This window comes from Oncorhynchus mykiss, chromosome 25 (assembly GCF_057628025.1).
Source record: "Oncorhynchus mykiss isolate SJ-2025 chromosome 25, ASM5762802v1, whole genome shotgun sequence".
NCBI classification, from domain to species: domain Eukaryota; kingdom Metazoa; phylum Chordata; class Actinopteri; order Salmoniformes; family Salmonidae; genus Oncorhynchus; species Oncorhynchus mykiss.
In genome coordinates, this window is record NC_143046.1 from 68,492,794 (window position 1) to 68,511,072 (window position 18,279).

At 43.9% G+C, this 18,279-nt stretch overlaps 2 protein-coding genes across 4 annotated transcripts in view; one reads left to right on the top strand and one right to left on the bottom strand.

Annotated features, from left to right (window-relative positions):
• Positions 1-1,845: 1,845 nt before the first annotated feature.
• Positions 1,846-8,963, bottom strand: LOC110505623 (homeobox protein SIX4). The gene is made up of 3 exons (XM_021584957.3): positions 8,058-8,963; positions 5,568-6,247; positions 1,846-4,512 (listed from the first exon to the last, which is right to left on the bottom strand). Exons 1-3 carry the CDS (start codon positions 8,783-8,785, stop codon positions 3,884-3,886), a joined length of 2,037 nt encoding a protein of 678 aa, XP_021440632.3. The 5' UTR covers positions 8,786-8,963; the 3' UTR covers positions 1,846-3,883.
• mnat1 (MNAT1 component of CDK activating kinase) overlaps positions 7,847-18,279 on the top strand; it is a 55,215-nt gene continuing 44,782 nt past the window's right edge. Inside the window, exons 1-6 of one of the 3 annotated variants that reach the window (XM_021584958.3) lie at positions 7,847-7,968; positions 9,643-9,733; positions 14,191-14,343; positions 14,635-14,708; positions 15,174-15,277; positions 15,462-15,602. In XM_021584958.3, coding sequence (XP_021440633.1) covers positions 7,959-7,968; positions 9,643-9,733; positions 14,191-14,343; positions 14,635-14,708; positions 15,174-15,277; positions 15,462-15,602 — 573 coding nt within the window. In that variant the 5' untranslated portion in view covers positions 7,847-7,958. Of the gene's footprint in view, positions 9,536-9,642; positions 9,734-14,190; positions 14,344-14,634; positions 14,709-15,173; positions 15,278-15,461; positions 15,603-18,279 lie in introns of all 3 variants that reach the window. The other 2 variants (XM_021584959.3, XM_090220841.1) reach the window with 2 other exon arrangements.

An 18,279-nucleotide genomic window follows, 5' to 3' on the forward strand; every position in this document is an offset into this window, starting at 1 on the left:
TAACGGAGGTCGAAGTTAAAAACTGCGTTGTAGTTTTGATGGTGAAAACAACTAGCCTAACCTCTGTCATTCCCAATGGATTTTACGCACAGACACATCTCACATCGTAAACGCCGTAGAATGCCCGTTTTCACCAGTGATGCATCATTTTACATATATTTACTAACTTTACTTTCATTTCTTTACTTCTCTCTTTCGGAATCAACAAATGAATCTCAGTGGGGAAAGTATTGGTGGTGGGTGGGTCTGTTGGAGCTGTGCGGCACCCAGCGACCCCTGGCCTCTCATTAGTGAGTGGGACGTGGATCAGCGCAGTACCGCGCTCCCCAGGTCATGTTACATATGGCTTGCAGTCTGCTGCACCGCATTAAATGTCATCTTTGAAACTATCCAAGAGATCAGAGGTCACCGTTTTTAATAAGGCCTCGGTTCTGGGGGGTTTCCCTTCTTTTACTGCTCGCCCTTGCATGTTTTACAGTGCACGTTTTAAATTGCGGAAAAAATGATAGGCCTACATATTTTTTCTTCTACTTTTTGGTAACATTATGTCGTTGGATTGGAGTGTACTTGATCGTAAACGATAGCTGCTGGATGCATTTTATACAAACAAGTGTGTAATTTTAAAAGTGAAATATTTATGGAAAAATAAAATATGCAATACATCTAACAAGGTTGCCTTGTAGGCTACTGTAATTAAAATAAAATAGCAATATTACAAACAGATGTGACATGTTCTTCAAAATAATGTTTAGTCTTCCATAAAATGGACTGAGTGTGGTGTTCATTTTTTTCCTATTCTACAGGCACAATAAAAATGTGCAATTTCGAGCTTTCTGGGGGCCCCACCCCGTGAGACCAACAGAACATGGGCTCCCATTGCCAATGGGACATTGTTCAGGGCTTCAACAAAGCCTTCTTCAATATTACAGGAGGTGTTACCTGATACCTAACAATCAGCTAATCCAATGCCTGTGGCAAGGTCACCTGTGCACAGGTAACCATACACCAGCAACCTGCCTCTCCAGCTCCTTTTCTCCCACTCTCTCCCCGTCTCTGTCCGGGCCTCATCACCATTGAGTGAGCAGAGACAAACACCTTCTGTTTATTTGGGTCATCTGCATAGAACCCATAAAAAGGATCCACAAAGAGCACAAGGCCAATAGTTCGGTCTCTAAACCACTATAATTTGCCCATCTACCCATCCACAATCCCCCCCCCCCCACACCCCCCCACCCCCACCCACCCACCCACCCACCCACCATCTTACTTAGCCTTACTTGGGATCCGATGGAGTGAATCAGAATTGGGTGGAAGATCATGTAAAATTCCCCTAAGCCATGTGAGCAGTTCAGGCTTTCTCTGTACAGACACACAGTGCTTGTGAGTGACAGCACTTCAGACTCATTCGTCCACTTGTGGGTTGGCTGAGTGAGCCAGACAGGGCTTGCTCTGGGTTAGCCCAGGGAGAGGGTCCTGGGACAGGGTGTTTTGGAGCTGTAGACCCCCCACCCCTAAGAGCAGTACCTCTGGAAATCTCATTGCTGTTTATATGAATTACGGGGGCTGAGATGAGAAAAGGAGGGCTAATGAACTCCAGGTTGCCAGGCATGTGCAAATGATCACTGCAGGTTTGCAGAGCGAGGTTGTAGGCTTGTTGGATTAGGGCACGACTGTTATACCCCTATCCTCACAGAGTTTGGCTTTTTAAGTCTTTTAAATATATAGAAGATATATGCTTCCTGTCTCGAGAATTTAGGTCCACTGTAGACATAACATTAAACACGAACCCAACTCACATGTTTAATCAAAAATACATCGAGAAAAAAATTGAAAAAAGTGTAACAGTTTTATATTTTTATAAATATAAACTTTTAATGAAGTATGTAGATTTAAAAAAATACATCCAGATCATTTGAGATTACAAATGTACAGTTCAAGATCAAATAAAAAACAATCTGTTTTACCATATGCCTATGGCTCATTTTTGGTATGTGACATCAGAGCAAGTAGACAAAGTTGTTCTGTAATGTCATCTTTATGTCAGTTTGCAGTCTGTTCATAGCACTACTCTGAATGGGGGTTTAGGTCATGGAACCTGACAAAGAAAAATGTACTGGCCACACTATGTACATGGATCTGTGTCTTACTGTCTTACTGTTATGTGTAAATGACATCTGCTGGTCATGACATATAATGGTTTTGTGTTGTGTGTCTGTGTGCTCCACATGTATTTGTTGACTGATGATGTCCACTTACTATCTACATTAATATAACAGGATATGTCTTCCTTATGCCCCTATCTGACAAAACCAGGAAATTACCCAAGGTGGAATAGCTAAGCTTTATCAGAAACCCATTAATGCATTGCATGTGTCACACTCTGCACCTACACATCAATCATAAAGTGTAGAGAACGTGTTAGCCACAGTCAATCGTATTTAAAAATAACAATTAAAAGTAAAAGGCACTAGTAGTAAGACATTCTAATATTGTTAACTCAGTTTGCCATGCAAAGGGACACAATAGAAATCCCTCTCCATATAAAACACATCAGACTGCATGTGGTTCTCCTCCATCAATCACAATACCCCCCTCCCAGATTCTCATACAAACACACGAACAGGCACGCCGGTTTTACTTTGTAGAAAAATATTTTGGATGTATTTTTTCACAGAGACAGTTTAGGAGACATTTAGAAATGAATGATGGGATATACTGTTGCCAAACAGCATATAGAGGTTTTACTATGTTCATTTAGACACAGACTGGACTGTGTAACAGCCCTTTTAGGCCCCCACCCTGTCTCCAATAATGGTGGAAGCTTGAAATATATGAAGCTTGAAATATGTTTTACACATTATAACAAATGTCACAGTATTGATTTGCTAATGTTTCCCCCAGAGGACAAAGTATGTTCTACATGTTCTATGTTGAAGCTACAATCTTATGTTTTGATGCTATAGTGCAAATTGGGAGAGGTCAGTGAATAATAATAATTTTGGGGGGGGGGGGGGGGTCTTATATTTGTCCTGTTACACGTGTGTGTAATGGAAATGTGGTTCTTGCATATCCCAACTCCCCAGAGACACCCACAGGGAGTGGGGTCACGACCAGGGTCACCATTGTCCAGCGCCCCTGGGGTTAAGTGCCTTGCTCAAAGGCATAGAGACAGAATTTTCACATTGTCAGCCCCAGGATTCGAACCGGATCGGTTATTGGCCCAACGCTCTAACCTTGAGGCTACCTGCCACCCATTTGAAGTCTGACATTTTACGAGGCAGAAATGTACAGTAATTTCTTATTGAAGGACTAAATTGCATAAATCCGCAACTGCTGTGTACAGTGGTTTCCTGTTATTTGTATGTGGTTTCATGTGTGGTTTTCAGTGCAGCGTTAGTGGTTTTAATGAACCTTTTCACAGAGACGCTACCCCTGCCCCTACTAAATTACCTTTTTGGTTTCACCCAGATGATGCACTTAGTTTGGAGGAACATCCTGGTCACATGACCAGGGCCATTCCAACACCTGTTCTGCAGATTAAGTCCACTCAACAGGAAGTAGCAGGTGTTGTCTTTAAAAAAATGCACACTTAAAATGTGGTTCAAATGCATGCAAGGGACTTCGAAAATAACAGCTAGTCATGCCTTTCTGCAAGGCATAGAGGAAAGATCGGGGGATTTTAAAATATTTAAATAGGATGACTTCATGGTGCCAATCCAAGGGGTTTGATCTGAATAGAGTTTATTGTAAGGTAAAATGAACACAACATGAGCAAATAATTTAACAGTTAGAGGAAATGAATGGTAAAAAAAAAGAGTAAAAAGATTCACCACATCACTGCTTGGGCAGATATGAGTGCTTATGAAAGGTCATAGGTTACAGGTTAAACGTCAACCATGTCCTCATCCATCTGCACTGTCTGTAATTTGGCCAGCTCCTTCTCCTCCCCCGGCTCCATTTCCCCACACATGACCCGCACCATCTCATTCACCCCACCGCCACTAGCGTCCACCTTACTCTCCGACACAGACATGTAGTTGTTGTTCATGCCAGGGCCCAGAAGGTGTGAGGAGGGGACAGGTTGTGGGTTGTGGCCCCTGAGGTACTCCCCAGGCTGGAGTTGGTGTCCGTTAGGGTCTGTTTGGGCCATCAGAGGGGTGCTGACGGTGAGGCTGGTGTAGACCTCAGGCTCTGGACTGGAGGAGCTGACAGTGGTTACGTCAGAGGAGGAGCCCCGGCTGGAGGGGACCTCCTCTGAGGTTAGTGGGTCTGAGGAGTAGCTGAGCTGCCCACTGGGGTCCAGGTGAAGGCCATGGTGGTAGGAGTACACCCCTCCACCCCCACAACCCTCCAGGGGCTCCTTCTTGATGGAGGTCTGTCCAGCGTTGCCCATGCTGTAGAGCACCGTGCAGGGGTGCATGGGGGCCATGGCCAGCTTGTCCTGATGGTGCTGGTGGTGGTAGGAGTCCTCACTAGAAGAACTGACTGCTACATTGTTCATTTGGATTGTACCTGGGATATTCAAATGACAGATTATTAGACTAAACATTTTATACTTCCTTCATCTAACAGTACTTTATATTCTAATCTCTGAACCACTATAACATCCTCTCCTCCTTGACTATAACATAGTTCTGTAAATCTTTGGCTTCACTCTTACTGTCCCTCACTCTTACTCTAACTTGCAACATAATTCCATCTGAAATCTCTGCTGTGTCTCTCTCACAACTCCTGGTTTTGGAAGCTGGCCCTGTGAGACCCAGGAGAGTCGTATTGCTGTAAAAGCCTGCTAGGGGCCAACAAGAAGGCTTTTTTCTTTCCATTTTACTTTCCTGTTGTCCTGGTATGAGTTCTCTGCTTTTTGTCAAATTAAGTGCTGTAATGACTCTCTCCTCGTTAGTACGTTTTTTCAGTCCTGTGATTGTCTTAAACAGATTATCCTCCTCTCTCCCCCTGAGGTCAGGAGGGTGCAGTGATGATGACTGATGATGACTTCAGAACCTGTGTTCCATTCATCTCTATAATTTTCCAGGACCACCATATATCACCACACAAGAAAATATGGATGTGTGTGTGTGTGTGTGTCTGTGTGTGGCCTTTGCATCCAGCCCCAACTCATTGCAGTGTAGTAAAAAGCATCTGCTAAGACAGCTCAGACATATTGAATGCATAACAAAGCTGGTGACTACACCCATTTCCATTTCAACCCAGGACTCAATTTTTTTTTAAGGGGAGCGGGGTTAAGTTGCTCTAATATTTTAGATGTTTGAAAGGTTAGGGTCAACCACCATTTTACTGTAATGCACTCTCTCTTTCTCTATTAGCAGTTGGAATAGCACCTAAAATGCTATAATACTATATATAGAACAGTCATTAGTTGTCACCAATACCTCGGAAACTGCTACCAGCAAAACTTCAATGTGGATTTTTTGTTTTAAATGTAGAATAGAATAAAATACAACATTGTTGTCCATTGGTTAGAAGGGAAATGTGTCTTCTGCCTTTCCCAACACCCCCTGATACACACACACCACCACATAGACAGATATGAGGTAAAGTCAACCCACCTTGTGAGAGTGATGAGGAGTCAGAGGGGAGCTGCAGAGGAGGAAGACCCAAGTTGCTGTTGAGCAGTGACGTCCCTTCGCCGTTGGATACGCCGCTAGGCACGTGGACCAGACTGTAACCGCCCAGCTGGAGCGCCCCTGAAGACGAGCTGAACGTGAGGACAGACGAGCCGCCGTTTTGAGCTGCCATGCTGTAAACCCCCTCCAGCTTCACCTCTGCTCCGTTTACACAGCCAGAATAGGAGGTGTAGTCCACACTGGAGCCTGCCAGCCCCTTCTCCTGGCCTGCCTGCATCTGCATGTCCACACCAGAGCCCCCCATCAAGACCCCCCCAGAGGGCCGCAGGGAGTTGAAGGCCAAGGGCTGGATGCCCAGGTTGAGCCCATTGAACAAGATGTTGCTGGGGGCCTGGAGGTAAGACGAGCCACCGTTATGGAAGACAGTGGAGGGGTTACTTGTCACTAGGTTTCCGTTGAAGAGCACCTCGCTGCTGGATCCAGGGGGTATCTTGATGTCTCCAATCTGTTGGATGATTACACCACTGTCCAGAGACCCTGTCTGCAGGGGGAGGACCCCATGGGTCATCGTCCCTTCAGATGAATTGGAGAGGGGGCGTGGAGAGAGCTCCCCCTGCCCTTTACTAGACTCATCCTCTGTGCTGTGGTTGCCATCAGATTCACTGTGGAAAAAATGCAGGGGGGAGAAGAGAGTGAGACATTGAAAGCAGCTCAGGGACTGTCTGAAGAAAATATGTCCTCTTCTTAATTCTTGGTAGACTTTAATGATGGAATTGTGTGAGGAAGAATTGAGCTCAGCGAAGTAAGTTGTCCTACTGGTTTGACTTATGTTGTTGTCATTGGTGAGTGCACAGGTTGAGTCTTACTACTGACAGAGTGAGTGACAGACAGATTTTGAAACCGAAATAACCATAGAAAGACATTATTTGCATACAAAGTAATATGGCTGATATGTCAAAGCAACTTTGTCCATACCTAAACTCTCTTAGCCTATGAAAACAATGATACAACCACATTACACAGGCTATATAATTTTATTGGCACACAATATTTGTGGGCAGTGGTGATCAATGGAGATCTCTCAAACATGGCTTTAATGATGAAAGTCGACTACCAAACGTTTTACCCCATGGAGAGTAAATTGGATTATAGCCCTCCTTTAGTTATACTCATTCAGGTCTACCATTTGGCGTAATAAATTCCGGGGTGACAAATGCAAGCGGTCGCAGCGTGACAACACATGGTCAAATACCTTTATTTGTATTTTCTTATGTGTGCATATAACGTCTTTTTATTTTATGTTTGCATAGCTTCACTTTTTAAATTAATAATGTTAGTAAAATATTAGGAAATCGAACAATGCCATCTGAATCGTATTTTTCATCATGAGCGAGTGACTGAAAAAGCTGCATTTCACTTGCTACAAAAAAGACGTGCTCTCTGAACTAAAGAGAAACGTATTCTTCATCGTCCTGAGGCCTGCATGCCAATTATTGAAGAAGCATAAATCCTATTCATCTTCTCCATAAATTAGCTCAGGCTTATAATCACTTATTTTGTCACTCAAAGCACAATAATGTTTAGTCAGTGGCAATATAATTATTGGACCCCACAAACTGGAATGAAGTGGATTGCAAAAAACAAATGCCTTTGATCAATTTATAGCATTATTTTGGGGAAGTTTGTGGTGAGAGAGAGAGTACCTACTGGGCACAGACCTCAATTCAAAGTCTATTCCACGCTGGTTCAATGTAATTCCGTTGAAATTACGTGAAAACAACGTTGATTCAACCAATGTCTGCAGGGTGGGTAAGAGGTCACCTTCACCAGGTACGCACGAGAAGAAAACATAAAAAGAAGGGAATAATATCTATCTGTCTGGGGGATTTTCTAATGAAGGGGAGGTGTTCTAATTCCCCTGGTTTGATAAGAGGGAAAGAAACTTGCCAAAGTGATTTATGTGGTGAGAATTGGATTCAGTTAATTGTGAACCCTAACATATGAACGGAGACTATTCATATGTATAGGCTACATCTATAAAAGCAACTTATTTATAACACAATCTAGAGTATAAAAGTTACATTTGGAATAGAGTAGGCTTATGTTGGACTGGGGTCCATGCTCTTAGTGCCCTAACACGCAAATGAAACCTGATCTGGATGGCAACAGCCTCATATTTCAAAACATTAGCGGCGTGTAAGCTACCCTGCACAATTTTTTTGGTGCCTATATTATAAAGTTAATGATTTACGCTGTCAACTCGCACACCAAGCTCTATGAGCGACTACCATGCAATCGTCAGAGGCTTCAGTCAGGTGTGCATGTACCATACAAGGCAAGCCTGCTCGACCTTGCCAGCAATAATCTCTCAAAATGACTCCTGGTAATGAATTTCTGAGTTTAATTTCTTAAACTATTATGCACACTGTGCCATTTGCGTAAAATCAAGCAATCAACGGATTATTTTCTCACCTTTTTGATTGTGCTTCGGACGGGTTTCTGTCCCTCTGTCTCCTGTTTTTGAACCAGTTGCTGACCTGCGTCAAGGAGAGTCCCGTGATTTTAGCGAGGTTTCTTTTCTCGGCTGGAGAGGGATATCTATTCTGCTTGTATAGATCCTTCAGCGCGTTGCGGGACCTCTCTTTGAAGCAGTATACTGTCTCTTCCCCGTCCCAGATAGTCCGGGGTAGTGGGTACTTTCTCCGCAGGCGATATTTATCCACGGCGCCCAGGGGTCTCCCCCGCGCTTTCTCTGCCTCGGTGTACCGTGCCTTATACCAGAGGTCTTGCAGCGAGGAGTGATTGAATGGACTGAAGTTGTGGTTCTCCAAAACACTGTAGAGCTCCTGGTACCGAGCTTGATGAAAAGCGACAAGAGCTTGGGCTTTCAAGATGCTTTCGTTGCCACGTAGCAGGTCACTCTGTGGTAAGGACCATAAAAACCTGGCCAGCCGGTCCACATTGCCTCCCTGCTGCAAAGCCTCGCAGACACACGCCACTTGCTCCGGGGAGAATGCCAGCGAGGAAGCCGCGCTCACCAGAAGTTCACTGTGGACTGCATCAGTGTTCGAAGTTGCGCGCTCCATAGACAACTCCGCGGTTTCCAGCGCTAGAAGCTTGATGCAATCTCGCTTGTCCGTCTTCACATTTTCTTTCTTGATGTTATTTGAAATTGTGACTTCTCCTGAAGAAGAAGACATTTTTCAAGCCTTCCTTGTAAGTCACTCCTCCCTGGTTTCGGCAAGCCTTCAGCCGATCAGGTTACCCCCTCGCCATGCGAACACGATCGAATGTCTGGCAGCAGCTGTAAATGGATAGCTCTCCCCTTTAGTTCCAATGTGTTTTTTACTCTGCGGGAACTGTAGCAAGAAGGGGCATTGGGGTCTGTCTGAGAGTCACCCAATTGGCTACGACGGGCTATACCAGGGAGGAGCAACCACGATCCAGAGACGAGTGTTTGGTTTGCATCTGTCACTCAGAGATGACGTACAGTATTTCAGAGGCTTACCTGTACAAGGTGAAGGTGTTTGGGATTTTGTTATGGGAGCGAGCGGAAAAGACTATCCATCTTGCCTGCATTATGGCATATTATTTTTTGATTGCACCAACTGAGCTATGTGACAATGGACTGCCCCTTTTAGAGAAAGAAATACATTTTCGGTGAGATGAAAGCCTACCCTTGCCATTTTGCCTTCAATTCCACCTTCGATTAATGTAAAAAAGTGAACTGATGAAAGTTAGGCTAATGAGTTACATTTTTGAAATACCGGTAGGCCTAAACATTGTGGAATTCTAAAATGTTCGTGTGTGTGAGTTTTTTCTTGTAATCATTGGACAATAACAATATTTATCACTATGTTGCATTTGTCCACTTTGTGCGATGCACTTTTGAGGAACCATTAACTAGGAAGCGTTCTTACCAGCGACGTTCTTATCGGGACTATTTGAAGGTAACACATTTGACCGCTTGAGTGAACTGTCAAGAAAGATTGCTAACTTATTAGCTAGCTGGCTAGTTCATTTTAGTTCTGTTTTCTCTCATTTCTGTGCTTTGTAGAGATGGACGATCAAGGGTGTCCGAGATGCAAGACAACGAAATACAGGAATCCTTCCCTGAAACTGATGGTGAATGTTTGTGGCCACACGCTGTGAGTAACGTTATCCATTCATGCTAACTAGCTAGCAAGCCCAGCAGTGTCCTGAGCGAGCTAGCTTCACAGATATAGCTGCAGGTTGTCAACCCGTTAAATATGTTATTTAGCCAGACCACTACAACAAGGAATATAAAATGTAATGTTAGCTAGTAGTACTTCTGCTATGTAACGTTAGCTAGTCGACTAAACTCAACTCGTGGAGTTTAATCTGTTGGCGTTACTATGTAGCTAGCAAAGCTGAAAGTAAAGAACTATGACCTTTTAGGTGCACGATGTTTGTTGTTTTTCATCCCTTTCTATCTGCAACATAAACACTTCCCCTTGTCTCAGCGCTTGATTACAAGTTGTACAGAATGCACAAGTAAATGTTTTCGTCTCTGGCTTAACACCCGTGCCAATATATCCTCCAAAACCTGTCTTCTCGGGCATTAATCACTTAAATAGACAACGCTGGCTTGTTGTTTATTTGTATTGCAAGAACATGTGATACTGAAACGTAACCATATAGCTATCAACTCAGGTTGATGTACTGCCTCAGTCTCTATGGAAGTAAAATAAAAAGATAGCAAGAAAGCTGTCCTCAATCCCCTGTTTGTAAGCCCAGACATCCTCCCAGTCTCCCTGATGAAGGAGAGGAGACGGGTTGATTTTTATGGGTGTTGTTATGCAGTGACAGTGGGTGAGGAAAATGCTGGTGTCTGTTGGCTCATATGCTTGACCCTGTTTGTTTATTATCCGTACCATCAGGAAGTGGCTGTGCTTCGTCATCAAGTCAGCACACTCATAACTCAGGGCTTCTGTTTTATCTGGACGCAGATTCACACTGGGAGAAAATTTAAATAACTTTGCAATAAAGCCATTTAGAGGATCACCCTTCCCTAGCTCTGTTCACCTTGATGGTGCTCTTAAGAACTGTTTACCAGATTATTTGGGTGCTGCTAGGAAACTGCAACCACACACATTGGTAATTGTTTTTGACTGTCCTGACTACTGGTCATTTGACAACTCATGATTTCAAGGTTTGGTGTGCTATTGTTGATGCACAATATTTACGCTATCTTGGAACCCAGAACCAAATTTGATCTGTCACAAAAGAGCCTGAACTTGACAAAGTTTCATAGACAATGTGTTGATTATGATTCACTATGTTTGAATGAAATTGAAGAAACAAAAATATCCTGTGCCGACCAGTTTATCTTCCTGTCTGTCCGTTGGTCTGACTGACGGTTTGTCAAACTGTCTGGGGAGAGAGTCTTGCTGACAAAGCTATGAAGCCATTCCGGTGTAGGCCGTCCCACACGCTATATGTAACCGCTCCACCCTGTGTCTAAATTTAAATCCCACAGCAGCACATTTAGTGTCCCCGTCGCCAGTAACACTGGCCTTATGTTATTTATTACCTACACACCATGATGCAGGGCCTATGTCCTTTGGCATTTGGAAGCAGGGACTGGGCACAGCACAGATGACGGTGGGCCAGGTACATTAGGGTGGGTATGTAGAGATTGAGGAAGGAGTGATAGGGACACTTCTGCAGGTGGAGGCTAGGTTCTTGTGTGTCTGTCAGTCACCTACCCATTAGAGGGCAGATCGGTGTAGTTTATTTGAAAACTAATTTAGGAAGTTTTACTCTTTCCCATGCTTGATAATGTACATTGTAATTTATGAAATTCCTCTTCCCATTTAGTTTTAAGAGCCAATCAAGTGTCCCAGTGTTTTCTGGCTGTGGCTCTGCAGGTGGTGGGTGTCACAGGCAGGAAAGGGGCGTCACAGCAGGTTAGCAGTGTTTGATGATTACTACAGGTGATTACTACACAAAGGGATCTCCTGTCTGGGCCTAGGCCCAGTCCAGAGCATGGAGAGGGCTTCATGGGAGAAGCGGGTGAACCAGCCCCTATGTGGCTGTGTTGTACTTACCTTCTCTACCGTAGAGGAGGAGGGAGGCAGGCAATGTCACTGGCCCTTGGGTTGGGGTGGTGGTGGTGGGGGGGGGGGGGGGGGGGGGGGGGTTTGTTTTTGCCCTGTCAGGCCCCTGTTTACCCCCCCCCTGACCTGCTGACAGCTGCAGATGGGAGAGATATGAGCCAGGAGCTCTGAACAGGACAGGTGAGGGCTGGGGGTGCAGGGCTCACTCACCACTTTGCTGCAGTGAAAATAGCCTTGGGAGAGAAGGAGAGAGAGCATATGCCAGAGAAACTGTGTGTATGATGCTAGACATATGGTCTCTCCCTTGCCCTTATGCCCAGAAGCAGGAGAAAGGCACAATCAGAAAGAGGGTCCTATACAGATGGCTAGCCTAAAGATGGCAAGTTCACTTTGAAAGTCTCCTCCCTTCAATCTTCTCATAGCTTCACCTCTTCGCTCTAGAATTACACAGGATTTCCCCTGTGGAGGGTCTGTTGTGTGGTCCATTTATGGGGCAGGGGGCAAGCTATGCCCCACTCCTGGCCCTGCCTGATGAATGGGCTCTTTGTGGGCCTGTGGAAACAAGCAGCACCCCCCCCCCCCCCCCCCCCCTTCTACCTCCATATGGCCAGGCCTATACATCTCCTGTAGCCTGGGGCCACAGTGAACATCTGCCCCCACTGGGCTGCACTTGATCAGAAGGCTCTCTCATGGTCCCGGGGACCAACCACGTATAGGATAACTTTTGTTTCATCTATGTTTTTGTGCTAAATCCAGTGGTTGTTGAACACTAGGCCTGTTTGTGAATGTTTTGTGAACTCTGTTCTATACTAGAGGGTGTTTTGGTGTTAATTATCTTTTGGCAGGTTTGCTTTGATTGATCCATATCTGATATGTAAACAGGCAAAGCCCTGTAGTTTCTGCAGTTTCTCCCATAACTGCTTTTTAATTGAGAATCTTGCTGATGAGGTGACAAGGGTTTACTGCAACTTGGCCTGAAGGACTTGCGTTCTAAAGAAGTTTTGAAAGCAATGTGACTTTGGAAACAAATAAAAAAACATGGAGACACAAGATTTCCTCCAGAATTTCATCACATTGAATAAGCAACAACATTTTGGGGTGAAAACGGCAGTAGTAACCCTAGATGTGGCCATTTGGAAACCAGATGTTGGGGCTTGCTTTTGAAGGTGGGCAACTAGGAGCAGGAAGCCTACAGAAGGTGAATTCCAGTAGAATAAAGCTTCTCAGAGACTTAATTAAGAGTGGACTGTGCAAATGTTTATTCAGCCCCCCTGCTCGCCTCTCCTGCCGCCTACTTAGGGAAGAATTAGGGCCTTTTCCATTGTCTTCATGGATAAACGCCTACCTGCTCAAAGGTGTGATTGATTAGTAAATATTGCTCGGTCCAAAGTTGGCTCTGGTCGTTGCCAAGGCTGTGTTGTCCTGATGGTTTGTGGAGGATCGAACCTGCTGCATTCGAATGCTTTCCTTCTGGTCGAAATTGACTTAATGATGAGATGGGATTTGTGGATCATGCAACAATAGTAGTCAAGTGGTTAGACTTTCTTTATCGATGCAGTTCATAATGCCTTATGACGTATTCAAATCAAATCAAATTTTATTTATTTGTCACATACACATGGTTAGCAGATGTTAATGCGAGTGTAGCGAAATGCTTGTGCTTCTAGTTCCGACAATGCAGTAATAACCAACAAGTAATCTAACAATTCCAAAACTACTGTCTTATACACACAAGTGTAAGGGGATAAAGAATATGTAGCCTAATGTAATTTAGCCTAAATTTACTATAACTGTTTTGCAATTGTTTTGATTTAATTCATATTAGGTCAATTGCTAGAGCACTTTCAAGGTCATTTTAAAAATGATTACAATCCTGACAATGTTGAAAGAACCCAGAGCCTTTCAGGGAACTTCAGGATCAGTGGAATTTGAAATGGTTTAGTGATGAGAGGAGCTGTGGGTACATTGCTGAACTAGATTCTATATTCTATTCAACGTGGCATGCTGACTATGAGTTCCTTTGAAATGAAAAAAACAACAACTGTTTTTCCAGTGCAGACACAGTCAATGGCAGGGGTGTCAGATTAATTTCCGTGTGTGTATGTGTGTGTGGGGGGGGGGGGTAAATCAACATTCCATTCATGATTCCTACTGTAAAAATACAAGATGGCCATTATCATGTGCTGTGAGGCTGATAACTCAGACAGACAAAATATAAAATGTAAATATACCACCAGGCCTTTGCTAAGGAAAAGTGCATTAGACTTGCACATACAGTAGGCAGTAGTTGACATGCATGCTCCATATAATATAGTTTCCTCTATAGCTGTGTGTGTTTGCCACAGGGTTTCCCAAACGTGGGACTCCAAGGGGTGCACGTTTGTTTTTTTGCCCTAGCACTACACAAGCTATTCAAATAATCAATTCATCATTCAGCTTTGATAATTTGAATCAGCTGCGTAATCCCGAGGACCAAGTATGGGGAAAGGCTGGTTTACTATGTCTGTGTCTCTGTCTCCTCTCAGATGTGAGAGCTGTGTGGACATGCTGTTTGTGCGCGGCTCGGGGAACTGTGTGCAGTGCGACACGCCCCTGAGGAAGAGTAACTTCCGTGTGCAGCTCTTTGAAGACCCTGCCGTCGACAAGGAGGTGGAGATCCGTAAGAAGGTGCTCAAGATGTGAGTGAGGGGCACGGGGGAGAAGGGTGTGTCTCTGTGTGTTCAGCCCACTCCTCCCTCTCCTTAAGCTGCCTTTGTCATTGTCATGATGCTGTTTGTTTTGTAGACAATGGGCCCCCCAGGGTTTGCTCGAATAGGAAACCTCTTTCCCTGCCATACTTTTTCCTCTCAGCCCCTCCTATTCCATCCATCCCTCATCTTTATTTCTTTAGCTCTGCTGTTTCAATGCAATGTCTGTAAACAAGCATTAAGCCTAATGCATATAATAACTCTTCGCTTTCTCCCTCACAGTTACAACAAGAGAGACTTTGACTTCTCCAACTTGAGAGAATACAATGACTACTTGGAGCGAGTGGAGGAGATCGGTGAGAGGTGGCGGGGGGAGAGAGGGAAGGATGTAGCCTGATTGATCTGGCCTTGCCTCTGGATGTTGATGTTTTACAGGCTTCAGTGCCAGGGTTAGAGACACACCAGTCTCTCTGTGCCAATTCTCAGAGATTTCTGTCAGATGGTGTTTGCACTGTGACAATGTGTTGGACCTCTCCTACTGTCCCCTATGCTTACATCGTCAGAAACATGGCTAATTACTTTTAGAGAAATGCACTGGCAAACCCTATGTTTCTATTGTTTATTTTAAATAGGGATATATACAATTTCAACATTAAACCTTAATTCAATGTGTTTTGATTAAATAAGTATCTAGTCAGATGCTTTGCAACATCATAATTCAGCTTGTGCCAAATCCGATTTCCAGTATCAGTCCTAAATCATTTGAAGTGAAGTCCATGCTAGTATGTTGATAGAGGGCTGCCCTGCTCCCTTCTCTCCAGTCTATAACCTGACCAACAACCTAGAGGTGGAGGGGACCAAACAGATCATGGAGGCTTACCAGAGAGAGAATAGAGACATCATTCAGAAGAACAAGGCCAAGCTGGTGGGTACCTGTAACCCCACACTGACTCACTCTGCTTTGCCTGGTGAAACGCATTGCTTATGCATTATTCTGTTGTGCTAAATGGTCAAGCTTCCTCTCTCAACCCCTGTCTCCTCCTCTGCAATACTCTGTCTACTATGATATTGATTGTTTTCTCTCCGACTCCTCTCCCTCTCTTTGTCAGACTCGAGAGCAGGAGGAGTTGGAGGAGCTGCTGCTGTTGGAGCAGCAGGGGAATGAGCAGCGCAGGCTGGAGACTCTGCAGGAAGAACAGAGACAGTTACAGGCCAAGAGGAAGAGCAAGCAGGCTCTACTGGATGAACTGGTGAGAGACACACACACACTAATAAACACAGATTGCCACATAGCACCACACATGCAAATAGAGAAAACAATCAGGTGACATACAGTACCAGTCAAAAGTTTGGACACACCTACTCATTCAAGGGTTTTTCTTTAAGACATTAAAACTATGAAATAACACACATGGAATCATGTAGTAACCACTTATTTTTTTAAACAATATATTTTAGATTCTTCAAAGTAGCCACCCTTTGCTTTGAGGACAGCTTTGTACACGCTTGGCATTTTCTCAACCAGCTTCACCTGGAATGCTTTTCCAACCGTCTTGAAGGAGTTCCCACATATGCTGAGCACTTGTTGGCTGCTTTTCCTTCACTCTGCGGTCCAACTCATCCCAAACCATCTCAATTAGGTTGAGGTCGGGTGATTGTGAAGGCCAGGTAATCTGATGCAGCACTCCATCACTCACCTTCTTGGTCAAATAGCCCTTATACAGTCTGGAGGTGTGTTGGGTCATTGTCCTGTTGAAAAACAAATGATAGAGCAAACCAGATGGGATGGCGTATCGCTGCAGAATCCTGTGGTCGCCATGCTGGTTAAGTGTGCCTCGAATTCTAAATAAATCACTGACAGTGTCACCAGCAAAGCACCATCACACCTCCTCCATGCTTCACAGTAGGAAACACACATGTGAAGATCATCCATTCACCTACTCTGCATCTCACAAAGACACGGCGGTTGGAACCAAAAATCTCACATTTGGACTCATCAGACCAAAGGACAGATTTCCACCGGTCTAATGTCCATTGCTTGCGTTTCTTGGCCCAAGCAAGTCTCTTCTTCTTATTGGTGTCCTTTAGTAGTGTTTCTTTGCAGCAATTTGACCATGAAGGCCTGATTCACGTATACGTGTCTCCTTTGAACAGTTGATGTTGAGATGGGTCTGTTACTTGAACTCTGAAGCATTTATTTGGGCTGCAATCTGAGGCTGGTAACTCTAATGAACTTATCCTCTGCAGCAGAGAACTCAGGGTCTTCCTTTCCTGTGGCGGTCCTCATGAGAGCTAGTTTCATCATACTACTTGGTGTTTGCGACTGCACTTGAAGAAACTTTCAAAGTTCTGAAAATGTTCAGTTTTGAATGACCTTCATGTCTTAAAGTTATGATTGACTGTTGTTTCTCTTTGCTTATTTGAGCTGTTCTTGCCATAATATGGACTTGGTCTTTAGGGCTCTTAGGCTCTTACGTAGAGGTCGACCGATTCAGATTTTTCAACGCCGATACCAATTATTGGAGGACCAAAAAAAGCCGATACTGATTAATCGGCTGTAATAATTTGTAATAATGACAATTACAACAATACTGAATGAACACTTATTTTAACTTAATATATTACATCAATAAAATCAATTTAGCCTCAAATAAATAATGAAACATGTTCAATTTGGTTTAAATAATGCAAAAACAAAGTGTTGGAGAAGAAAGTAAAAGTGCAATATGTGCCATGTAAGAAAGCTAACGTTTAAGTTCCTTGCTCAGATCATGAGAACATATGAAAGCTGGTGGTTCCTTTTAACATGAGTCTTCAATATTCCCAGGTAAGAAGTTTTAGGTTGTAGTTATTATAGGAATTATAGGACTATTTCCCTCTATACCATTTGTATTTCATTAACCTTTGACTATTGGATGTTCTTATAGGCACTTTAGTATTGCCAGTGTAACAGTATAGCTTCCATCCCTCTCCTCGCTCCTACCTGGGCTCGAACCAGGAACACATCGACAACAGCCACACTCGAAGCAGCGTTACCCATGCAGAGCAAGGGAAACAACCACAGGCTCAGAGCGAGTGACGTTTGAAACGCTATTAGCGCGAGCTAACTAGCTAGCCATTTCACATCGGTTACACCAGCCTCATCTCAGGGGTTGATAGGCTTGAAGTCATAAACAGCGCAATGCTTGACGCACAATGAAGAGCTGCTGGCAAAACGCACTAAAGTGCTGTTTGAATGAATGTTTACGCGCCTGTTTCTGCCTACCACTGCTAAGTCAGATACTTAGATACTTGTATGCTCAGTCAGATTATATGCAACGCAGGACACGCTAGATAATATCTAGTAATATCATCAACCATGTGTAGTTAACTAGTGATTATGATTGATTGTTTTTTATAAGATAAGTTTAATGCTAGCTAGCAACTTACCTTGGCATTCACGTAACAGGCAGTGTCCTCGTGGAGTGCAATGTAATCAGGTGGTTAGAGCGGTGGACTAGTTAACTGTAATGTTGCAAGATTGAATCCCCCAGCTGACAAGGTAAAAATCAGTTGTTCTGCCCCTGAACGAGGCAGTTAACCCACCGTTTCTAGGCCGTCATTGAAAATAAGAATGTATGTTTAACTGACTTGCCTAGTTAAATAAAGGAGTAAAAAAAAAAAAAAACATTTGGCCAAATCTGTGTCCAAAAATACCCATTTCCGATTGTTATGAACACTTGAAATTGGCCCTAATTAAATCGGCCAATACGATTTAATTGGTCGACCTCTAATCTTATGTATACCACCCCTACCTTGTCACAACACAATTGTTTGGCTCAAACACATTAAGAAGGAAAGAAATTCCACAAAGGAACTCTTAACAAGGCACTCCTGTTAATTGAAATGCACATCTCATTTACAGGTGCCAGTCTTTGAAGCTCCTCC